At 46.8% G+C, this 12,015-nt stretch overlaps 1 protein-coding gene across 4 annotated transcripts in view; it reads right to left on the bottom strand.

Annotated features, from left to right (window-relative positions):
• Positions 1-12,015, bottom strand: part of LOC147448702 (Asparagine synthase family protein) — a 185,930-nt gene that overhangs the window by 25,473 nt on the left and 148,442 nt on the right. For all 4 annotated transcript variants that reach the window (XM_086521238.1, XM_086521237.1, XM_086521239.1 and 1 more), the window contains 3 exons: positions 8,277-8,376; positions 7,570-7,686; positions 7,439-7,495 (listed from right to left, as the gene is read on the bottom strand). In XM_086521238.1, coding sequence (XP_086377364.1) covers positions 7,439-7,495; positions 7,570-7,686; positions 8,277-8,376 — 274 coding nt within the window. The remainder of the gene's footprint in view (positions 1-7,438; positions 7,496-7,569; positions 7,687-8,276; positions 8,377-12,015) is intronic.

The following is a 12,015-nucleotide window of genomic DNA, read 5'->3' as shown; positions in this document are numbered from 1 at the left end:
ACTTCAGTTTGAGCTATCTTCCACCAGCAGGATGATAGTGATGCGAGGGGGTCGACCTACACTCCAGCCTGCTACTACAGAGCTTACTCCACAGCAGTGGTGCAGTGAGAGAGAGGAGTGTTGGGAGCTCATCTGCGGCCTGAAACTCTGGTTCATCTGGCGGGCTTGCTGCTTCCGTATCTTTGAGGCTCGCCCTGTACCACCAGCAAAGACTGTTCGAGATTTGTGGCTAGAGCTGATCCATACTCTCAGAAAACAATTCGAGAGACTCCAAGGCAGCTCCGACCGCATGTGGGAGTGTAGAGAGGCTTTCCTTCGACTCTGGTGCCCTAAGCATTTCTTCACCATGGTCCAGGGTGTGCTGAGATGGCACTATCGTCCACCTGAGTGGCTTTTCCCTCCTCCCATCTCTTGATTTAGCCTCATTGTACATATATTGTTTTTTCATTGGGAGAGTCTCCCCCTTATGATTGTTGTACCCCTCTCTAGTAGAGGTGGTTGTATCCCTATGGGCAGTTTCATTAACTAATAGAAGGATCATTTTCTCGGAAAAAAAAGTATGTACCAGGTCTCTAACCCCAAGGTCTCCCGTGTGGTGAGAGAACTCGACGGCATGTGCCTACAGCCGCTCTATCACTGAGTCCAGAGTCCACACAGACTGGTCCCTGCCACATAGGGGAAAAGAGAAGCCAGTCGTTGTGTCTAGGGCCTCTATCTCTCTAGCTGCAAGAAGCAGTACATGAACTCTGAAACAAGCTGCATCAAAGTCAGGTGAAGGGTCGCCGAGAAACCGTGTGAAGTCGTAGGCGAAGAAGTCCCACCTACGACGAATCCCGAAGCTTGTCAGTCCACGAGGAAATGTTGCAAAGCGAGACGTCTAACCAGAAGGGGGGTTCGCAAGAAAGGTTGTCCCTCTCTCACCAAGCAACTTGTGGCAAAAGCGCTGCCAAGAGATCTCCTAGCAACCGACGAAGGTCCTGTGTCACGAGGACGTGGCAGTTATTAACCATGTCACAAAGATGTGGCAACTGCTAACCTTGGTTGTTGGTTTCTTTCCAATGGGGTTTATTTTATTTGTTTTGAGACCCTCTTTTTGAAGTAGCAAATGGTCGGACATTGTATGGCCAATGTGAATGGTAGATTCACCCGCAGACGGGAAGTGGTCAGCATTGGAATTCGTATGGTAAGAGGATGTCTAGGCTCAAAGCAAGATCATATAGGTCCCCCCGTCGCACTTAGCAAGTTGGTGGATACTAGGAAGTGAACTCAATAAAGGCATAAATTCAAGGTGGGATCACCAACAAAAAGTATCCGATAGTTGGGCCACATTGCACTTTTGGATGTGGTCCCAATGAGGATAGATGGTCAGAAGACAAGTGAGAGCCCAACGGAAGCATCTCCTAAAATTTAGGGAACTCCTATTTTGGGCCGTGAAATGTGTTCGCGTCATTACCTCCGGTATGACTAGGGGAAAATTTTACAACTCTGCTGCGAAGTCAACTAGGCAACCGGTCAGGATATTTTTAAGCGGCGAACCCGAAACAGGAAAATGCTTGTAAATGCGCCAAGTGGCACATTTCTGTGCACTTTCCAATGCAAGGAAAAAATGGGCGCTGAATTTTAAGCTGAGAGGAGCCTCATTCACTCTCTGTCATAGGTTAAGAGCTATGGAGTGCTTCCTTTCCCTCTTATGTACAATGCGGTGCCAAGAGTGATGCCCTGCACGCTACGCACTGCCCTCTCTCCCCCCTACGAGCAGTATGTTATGCCCCACTAGTGGGATTTTCATTTGACCAATGTACAGTTATGTGGGTTCATGCGCGATTGCTGAGGCAAGAGCCTCTTGCACAGGTACTGGATTAGCTAGTGGCTAATCCCCCGCAGGAACAGGTGAATTCGGAGAGGTTTCACGCCAGAAATCTCGTCCGATTCAAAGGGCAAGTAGCCCTACAGGTGCGGGAGCTCGAGGTCTTGCTACAGATGCGACCGGCACGCGAAACGGAGCCCAAAACAGTGAATTACAGCCTGCTGTTTATTTTTGCAGGTTTAGGGTTTCGGCCCTAAACGGACCCTAATACCCCTAGGAGGTTCGGGGACGCAAGGGGACCGCTGTACAGGTGAACTGGCGCATTTTCGGGGCAGAAAACAGAGAATTCAGCGTGCTGCAGATTCTCGCCAGGTTTTGCAAAGTGTCCGTATGCGTCGGGAAAGTCACCTTTTGTGTGGGGATACTGACTGTGAAGCGTCCTAGTACAGTTATGCTGCCGAAATCGGGTCAGAACAGGTGTTTCTTAGCCTAGATTGTGCGGGGCAGCTTGTGGGAGATCACATGTTTTATTCCCTTTGATAAAGAATAAAGAAATACCGAAAGGGGCGCCAATTTTGGGGCCTACAAGTTGTCGGTGTCTGCTCGGAGCATTCTAGCTTCCGAGTCGTGTGTGTGATTAAGTGTTAATTCCCGTTACAGGTCACCTTTGCAAAGTGCTCTGTGTGTGTGTCGTAAGTAAAGAATTTTGGGTGAAAGCCAACGCCTACCGCCCTACGGGCTGGTTTCATCCTGCCCCATGGTTGACACATAGTGGCCCACTCCTCAAAGAAACCTCTACAGATCTCCATATGGACCAACCGCGAAGAACTATGGTGGCAAGATCTCAGAAAGAGGGACATCTGTTGGAGATGCAAAGCCTGCTGAATAGTCAAAATCCTCTACAAACTGCGAAGACTCACTCTCCTACGTCCCCTGAACATTGCCTACTGTGAGAGGCACCTATGTCTACATCTCCAAGAGATCCAAAGCCTGCTAGACTGGTCTATTTTGGGGCAACTCAAGCTGATCCTAAACTACCATCGACTGTTGATCCTCCTCTATCCCTCTGTCCAACTAACCTGGTACCTCCTCTCAATTTTGGTCCGGAAACCTCTCCTCCCGAGGTCTGTCTGTGGGTTGCTCTCCCTCTGGCAACCTCCGTCTCACTACGCTTCTCTAAACAAGGATAGATCGTACATGTACCAGTCTTCATGCATGTCTGTGTCTTTGTCTCTATGCCTCCCAACTCTGCGCGGGGTCCTGTTACTATACAGAACTCTGTTGTGGCTATGACGGTGGTCTCCTCCTACGACAAGTCTATCTCTGTTGTCGCCCTCACCAAGTGCCCCATCTCAAGACATTTAAATCACTGGTTTGGTCTATCATAACCACTATCCTCTACGAGTGTAGCACCCTTTCCACTCAGAGTGATGGTATAGTAATGGAAAGACTGTGGCAGGGATAGCAACCACCTTTATAGATGGCACGGATATGTGGATCTGCATTAAGCGCATGAATGGCATGCCAAAGATAGAGCCCATCTGGTTCAACATATCTTGCAACTAAAACTATGTTGATAGCTCTCGAAAAGCTATTTTTACTAGATAATTTGGAACCTACATCTGTCCTCAAAGGTACCAAATGAAAAATCTCCATACCGTGGATGCAAAAAGACCAATCTGTCCACGAACCCGAGAGGAGTGCAGCTAATGACCCTACCCTAGAGGCAAGTTCCTTTGATGCAAAAATAGCAATGAAAGTACCTCTGCCAAGCAAGATGAGAATTGTGATTCTCTTGCTCTTAAGAGAGGTGGTTACACTGTCCAATTTGAGACATAGGACCATAGTTTTTTCCATACATTTCCATACAGCAAAAGCATACGCGTATGGCAGTATGATTGAAGTATGTTTCAACCCTTTGAACTTGAAACATACGTGACCCTAATTTTATTTGCTAAAACACAAACGATTATACATGGTAAGCACTTCTTTTTTCAGAAAAAAAAAATCCTTCCATTAGTTAAGAAAAACTGCCCATGGGGCTACAAACCACCTCTACAAGAGAGGGCTACATCAAAGCATGGGGAGACTCTCCCAATGAGTAAACAAAATATGTACAATGAAACTAAATCACAAAATGGGAGGAGGAAAGAGCCACACAAGTGGCCGGTAGTGCCATCTGGGCACACCCTCGACCATGGTGAAGACGGGCCTTGGGCGCCAGAGTCGCAAGAAAGCCTCTCTGCGCTCCCGCATGTGGTCGGAGCTGCCCTGAAGTCTCTCAAACTCCTCTCTGAGAGTATGGATCATTTCCAGCCAAAAGTCACGAACAGTCTCCGTCGACGGGACACGCCCAGCCTCGAAAATGCGGAAGCAACGTGCCCGCCAAATGAACCAGAGTGTGAGGCCACAGACGAGCTCCCAACACACCTCTCACTCATTGCACCACTCCTGGGGGGTTAGCTCGGTAGCAGGTTGAAGTGTAGGTCGACCCCCCTGGATCACTATCATCCTGTTGATGGAAGATACCTCAAACCGGAGCGCAGGGCCCGTGAGGGTGGACCAGGCAGCAACACCCCAAGTGTATTGTCGCGCTGTGGAAAGAGCTGGCATCAGCCGAAGGACCTGAAGCCAAACTTGTCGTGCCATGGGGCAATGACACTAACTCTTCAAAGGATGGTCACAAGCTGCACAGGCTGCGGAAAGGCCACTATGTACCACCCAGCTCCCCACTGCTGTAGCTCTGTGTACAACTAGCCGTTGGAACAAAGTGACTCGCCTCGGCTGTCTGGAGTCCTACAACGGCTCCCAAAAGCCTGACAAGAACTCAGCTGTGAGACCCTCCTCCAGCAAATCAAGTGTTGCAGCAGGATGAGCCTCTATCCGTGTTGCCAGTATGTGACGTCCCAATCAACCAGTGTACTGAAAGAAAGGGACCCCTGGATGGTCGGCTGAAGAGAAGGGGTCTCTCCAAAACCACTCTCCAGGGTCCCCTTGCACTCGTGCCAAAGGGCAGCTCTCCCAAGCCCAAAGCTTGGCTTGTCTCAAGATCTCCTCGGTCAGGATCTGTGACACGGGTCCTCCCACAAATGCCCACTACTAGTACCCTCTGAAAATAGCACTCTGCCACCTGTGGAGCCTCTACTAAGACTCTGTGTAATTGACGCTCACCCTAGATCTTAGAGAACATGGGGGGTGCACGAACGGCGATGAGGACCTCCACTCGCGTGAACGTCCCCATCCATCTGGGAGTTGTTGTCTCTAGAGGGGTGAGCCACTGAGCTAGTAAAGCCCCTGTAATGTCCTAGCACATGCTCTGCACCCCTCTCAAGCCTCGTAGTTGGATGTTTGTACCTCCTCTGGCAAACCTGAAAATTGAAGTCAATCGCCTACAGTGCAGGTTGGGCCCTCTGCCATGGGACCCCAAGAAACATGAGCCCTACTACCAACCAGGTGGCCTCTCTGAGTGCTAACCATGGGGTTCCAAACAAGGGGCTGTCTCAAGCGCTCCTCCGTGCAAGTGGGCCGGTGCTGCTCCAGGCCACTCCGTAGCTACTCCCAAGAGCGAAGCAGGCTCGTAGTAAATCGATCCTCTAGCTCCTGCTCAGACCAACTATGCACATCTTTGTAAAGATCCACCTGATGGAAGGGCTCCAAGGGCCTCCTGCATGAGGCACTCGAGCTCGAAGCCGCTTAAGTAGCAACTCCTTCAAGGGCTCCTCCACTAGAAGTAGTCCTCTGACAAGAAACTTCCCAAGAAGGGCTCTGCTCTGCTGTGATGGGTCTATGATCCCCAGCCCCCCCCCCTGAGAACATGGTAGAGTGATGACCTGCCATGCTACTTTCTATCGTTGTATCCAGTGCCTCAGTGCCGCCGGCTGCTAGCAAGAGGACATGGACTCGAAAGCAAGCATCCTCCACGTCGAGAGAAGAATCACATAGAAAGCGTGTGAAGTTGTAATCGAAGAAGTCCTGTCGTCTACGAATGTCAAAGCTGGTCAAACCCCGACGACGGCTGCAAAAGGAGAGGTCTAAACCACAAGTGGCGGCCTCACGTGGGGTTGTCCCTCCCGAGCTAAGCGACTCGTAGAGCGAAAGCCCTACCAGGAGATCGCCTCGCTGCAGATGCATGTCCATTGTGGGACAAGTCGGGAGATGAGGCTGAGGCCCCACTGGGGAGAGAGGAGGGGGAGGCGGAGGAGGTGGAATGGAGGTGTCTAAGGGTGGAGGGGGGGAGGCGGTGGAGATGGAGGAGCTCAAGTGGAGGGGGCCTCACTCAGCTGTCTGATCGCTGGCCTCTGTCAAGGTACCAACCTGTGTGTCGTGGGTACCTGTTGGCTGGCCATGCTCAGCCTTGGGAGGTTGCGCATGCGCTGTGGGTTGAAATCTCCTACGAAGACAGGCCTTTGCCAAGTGGCCCATCTGCCTGCAAATGAGGCATTGGTTTTGGAGACCCGAATACTCCACACTCTGTCTGATCCAATCGCCGCTCACACGAGGCAACACTATCACCTTCGGGAGGGAGAGTGTCTCTCGAACAAGAACCCGCACAATAGGTAAACCTGCAGCCTTGGCCACAACTGAAGCTGCAGAGCGCGATGACTCCAAAACTGTCCCAAACATGAAACCAATCCTCGGAAGTAGAGAGGTACTCTCTCCGCAGGCCTTGGAAGCAGACCGAAATTAGCAGGTCAGCCTCCTCATCCCGTCAGGGAAAAATTTACCATACGGGTATGTTTCAACTAACCATACAGTATGGTTGCAACTATGCACAGGACAAGGCTAGTTAGCATTGTCACAAAGTCCCCTTCGCTCAGCAAAGCTTATTGTTACTTATATAGATGCAGGTAGGGGATGGATCTAGCTAGTCTCAGGAAGGGTATGGCTATTATAGCCAGATTTCCAGGTCTATTGCCAGAGTTTCAGCCGCATATTACAGAGATTGGGAATAGAATGAGTGTTGTTTTTAGTAAGGGTTGTGGGATGTCCTCCATGATTCACCTCCTTCCCTACTAAACATAGAGGTGACATACAGCAGAGAGTATATTTTACACAGTTGTAGGCCTTTATAGGTCCTCAGCCTGTAGGCCGGTGAGGGTAGTGACTTCCTAAAGGTTACTATATGTCTTGGCATACCCTGTCTAAATAGAGTGGATGAGCTCAATGCCAACAGGAGCAATCAGCCTCCAAAGCTGTAGCTCCTCCTGGTCCTCTCTCTTCTTGGGAATCGAATATATCAACCCTCAAAGAGGCCATCAACCATGTGACCACTATTCCAAATTTCCCAACTCCCAAAACAGAAAAAGAGAGATAAGCAAACCATCCACCCAAAGCCCAGCGTAGATTTGAGCTTCCATCATTGACAACTATTGGATGGGATTTTTCTCCTCGAAAAGACACATCGGCCGTAAGCAAAGAATATGGGAAGTCAAAGTTTCTTTCTGAGGAAGGCAGCAAGAGCAACCTTAGGGTTGTCACCTGCAAGGATCATGCTCAAGATATGTGAAGAGTCAACACTAATTTTCTCAAGGGGAATTTATAACCTTATACATGCAAGAATACGGAGATTTTACATTTGAATTCCTATGGCTGTTAATTGTTTTAAAATGATGTGGAACAATGCAAAGAAACCTGTATAGCACGCTTTGGCAAATTTGCTGCAGTTTTGAGGCCCAGAAGAAGAGCAATCTGCTTCAAAACACAGTAAAATTACACATTGGAAACTATCTAATCTACCAAAGCAAAATCCAGCCTCTTATTACCTCCCGAAGAAATTTTTTGTCGCCTTGTCCCGGAGGCTTTCTGAGATCAGCAATGTCCCACAATGGTACACTCAACAGAGAGTGAATCACATCCTCATCTAGGTATGGAAATCTTGCCTGACACATCATATAATGACATCATTCATTCATGCATTAAGAAGCTACTAGAGCACAAACCTAGAAACTCAATACTTCCTACTAGAAACACATACTGTTATTCTTGTTTATGCTTATTTATTGAGTAAATCTACATATAGGAGCCCAGTTAAATTCCGCAGTTCCTAAATCTGCAAATACCAGCCTCAACAGCCAAAAATTACCATTACAAAAACCTCTTAACGAGGTTAAGGAGTGACAAGGGCCACTGACCCACACATGAAGCCAAAACTCTCTCACCCAGCTAAGCTTCAATACATTTTCCAATAAACCCTAATTCTAACATCTCAATACGTGCACTGAAGCTCGCAACACAGGCGAGACACCTCCACAGCGAGAACACCTTGATATTATTAGAAGACGTGTTTATATTCTCTTATTATGCATGAAAGGTAGAAGTATTAATTATCACGTTTTCAGAGTGTCATGGTGCAACAACGAAGCAAATTCAGTACTTTGAATTCAGAAAATATTACCATAACTAGTATTTATGTACATGGGTTTGTTTCCACAGCAAATAAATGCGTGGCATGCAACATCAGACAACCCACCTCCTTTCCATGATCAGCAATGCACCTATCATCCCTTCCCAAGTTTCGCTTCCAAAGTCTTTGCATATCAAGTTGCATTTCCCTCTCCAATGCCTTCCATCTGACACAGAAAGAACAAGCAGTAAAGGTTAATTTCAGCATTCATACCTCAGTAAAGTTACCACCGAGCAATATCTAAACTAAATTTTCACCTACTTCCAAAGATAAAAACATTGAGCTCAATCTTCATGTTTATTGCTTACATATGACATGGTTTCCTAATCCATTTGGTTCTTTAAAGTGTAATTTCCTTCACTGCAAGATTTTAGGGGAAGAGAATACATCAACACTTCCTGCCCTATTTGATTGCTATCTGAGTAATCACTTGTAATGTTTTTGTGAGGAACCTTGAGTATTACAGATTGTTTGATTCTCATCACTTGGCACATAAAGACCATATCTTGCTACTTGAAAGACAAACCTACAAGGGTTTCTGACTTACAACTGATGAGATTTTCTTGATTCCACATACATCCTTGCATGTAGAGGACAGTGAGGAAACATTTGAAACTGTTTGCGTTACCTTTGAAACCTTTTGCCTTGCAACAGGTGTCAAGATCAAATGAAATCATTCCCCTTTTCGTACAGGGCCAAATAATACCATGGACAGCAGTAACACAGTTGAAATTTACATGGATTGAAAGAGGGTGTCCCACCATATTGTCTCTGTGTTAGATCTCAAAGTAAAAGAGACCATGAGCGGCCTGATCACTCCCTTACCCTTAATCTTTGAGTTCTGGCAATTCTATTCCTTTGTACAGGGTACTAGGAAACTTAGAGGAGAAACCACTACTTGTTTATCGAGGGTCTTGGGCCACTGCCACGAATCATGCAGTTCGAGGACCAAAAATGTCCGGACTTATTCCTTATGGAACTCTTACAGCCGTTCCATGCAGGAAAGAAAGCTTTTTTAAAATCCTCTACAGGCTGAAGACGGTCTATGAGACGAATCAATTTAGTAACTCAGTCTACTATGGCACATAAGAAAACGAAAATGAAAGGAAAAAGCACTAAACTGAATATAAAAACATGGGTGGCCGGATGAATGCAGCTTCATCTATAGGGGCTCAAAATGCAGTACTATATGCATCGGACTACGTAGATCTTAGGAACTCCATCTAGTAGTGGAATGTGCATATAGGACATGACAGGCTTGAGAGAGAAATCAATAGCAACACACAAACAGAAACACCAAGAGTTCCGCTTCCAGATGCACTTGCCCCAAAGCCACTTTCGGTATTTCTTTCTTGATTGATGATGGTTAAATACAACTGCGGGAGGTGTGTTCTGCAAACGCTTCCAAGCTGATCTGCTAGAGCCACCCCAAGGGCACACTTGTATAGGTTACAAGGGGGCCCTAAACAAGGCACCTCAATAGCCGGCAATTCGCACGAACTGCCACATCATCATTGCCTAGAATTTTTTGGCCTGGTAATTAAGTGCCATGTCATGGAGTGGTATACTCCCCCCTTGAAAGAAGAGTAATCGCCCTCGATTATGCCTGCAAAAAAACAAAGGACAAAAACTAGCTTTGTAGACACTAACTCTATGCACACACAACAAATTGCACACATCTAGCACTTGCACAAAGACACGAATTACTAAACAATCATCATCACACTCACATCATTATCACCGTCGCCATGTTAGATACGAATCATGATCATTGTAGCTTATTTAGCAATCACATTCAAACCGCGTTGATCTTTTCACAGATGCCTTGATCTGCTAAATCTCGTTATTATCATATTCACATCACCCGTCAAATGAACAGATAAAATGTTGCAGCCATTTCGTCTTTTCAATAGATACTCAAACATACACACATGAGAGACCACATGTAACAAGTTCTTTTTAGGAATTCCCATTTCAATATACATTTTTCATGAAGTCATTCCGCAAAATATTGTTAGCTTGTCAGTACCCCTAAAATCTCAGAGAGAAATTAGTGACTTCATTCCTTTTAGGTAATCTATGTGACAAAGGCATGAAATGGCTCCCCTCTTGTGAAATACGGAACACACCAGATTCAACCCCCTCATTAGACATGCACTTCTCGATTAGTCGGTGCTAAACCAAAAGCCTCAAGATACAACTCTAGTAACTAAGGATAATCTGCTAAGTCGTCCTCCTCCATCCACTTTGCATCAAGAGCCCGGTAGTTCTTGAACATCGACGAACCATCTTACCCTTTCCTTGCCTTGTGGGCTTAGACCTGTTCAGAACGAGAATCTCTTCCGTCTCTTCCACATTTAGTTCGTGCTCTGGCTCCCTGTCTTACATCAAGAGCCCGATAGTTCCTGACCATCGATGAACCATCTTACCCTTCACTTTCCTTGCCTTGTGGGCTCAGACCTGTTAAGAACGAGAATCCGTCTCTTCCACATTTGGTTCGTGCTTTGGCTCCCTGTCCTTTGGCACCTCACCCTTGAAAGGTCTCATGAAAAGTCTCAAGTGTCACGGGGACGGGCACCACATGCCAACGGAAAAGAACGGACTTAACAACTTGAAGACTTCAAATAACAATTGGATGCACGAAACGAGACGCGGAGTGGCGGTGTTCCACCCAAGAGAGCATTGGCCCCAAACCTTGGCACCCCTTTTGGTGTTTCTTTATATTGCTTCAACTCAGTACAAGCCGGTACCCAGCGCCTTGCAACTTCATCCGGAAGCGTGCCAGAGAATGAGCCCATGGCACAAATTTAAAGGCCCTTGGCCTATAAAAAGCAGTTACATGAAAAGCTTCAAACTCAAAAGCAATCGGTCCAAAAGCTGCCAGCACGTTTTGCGGAAATCTATACAACGACCACGTCATCAACGTAAAACACAGAAATCTGTACAACTGCCACGTCAGCATGTCAGTGTGAATTGTGAGACTGTCCGTACAGTGTGCCACGTCAGTAAGTCAGTGGAAATTGTAGGACGTCCGTACAGCTCTGCCACGTCATCAGTGTAAAGCCGTTTATCTTCTAGTGACTTGGGTCCCATCGGACGGGGTCCCATAAGTTGGTGGGAAAAATAGGCCACTCGGCGAGACTTCGCAAGTTGGTAAAATTGCTTCTGCTGCTTATGTTTCTTCTGCTGCTTCTTCTACAGTTTGGACCCCTCTGTCAGGATGTACAAGTTGGCTCCGTTCTTCAGTGACGTGACACGTCAACAATTTGTGACATCAAGAGACTCACATGAAAAGCATTGAATCTTCCAAGTATCTGGCAACTTCAGTCGAAAGGATACATCGTTGATCTTTTCTTGAATCTAGAAGAGTCAATAGTTTAGCAAACTAAGCTTTGGGAAAAGCCTCTCCTTATCTTTCCTCTTCCGTAGGCATGCTTTCTCAAACAGAAGTACCACCCAATTATTCTCCTTCAAAATGCTATTCGTGTCGATGCTTGTCTGCTGCCTTCTTATGCCGTCTTGAGACTTCTCCAAAGTAAAAGAAGTCGCCAAATCCTATGTACTGATTTGCTTCAAAAATCTTGTCCTTGGTGCACAGAATCGATGGAACCTTTTTGACACCATCGACAATCTCAAATAGCGCCTTCCCCGTAGACGTGTGAACATGTTGTAATAAAACTTGACAAATACTTCTCCCACTGAGTCTTGTTGTCAGAGATGTAAGACTTCAACAAGTCCAAAACCACCAAGTTGGCTATATCTGAATGCTCATGAGTCTGTGGATGAAACCATTACGAGAATTGAA

The sequence above is a fragment of the Adiantum capillus-veneris genome, chromosome 10 (genome assembly GCF_014529385.1).
Source record: "Adiantum capillus-veneris isolate H3 chromosome 10, ASM1452938v2, whole genome shotgun sequence".
Lineage (NCBI taxonomy): Eukaryota > Viridiplantae > Streptophyta > Polypodiopsida > Polypodiales > Pteridaceae > Adiantum > Adiantum capillus-veneris.
Note: the sequence above shows the minus strand (reverse complement) of the source record. Positions and strands in the feature narration are given on the sequence as shown.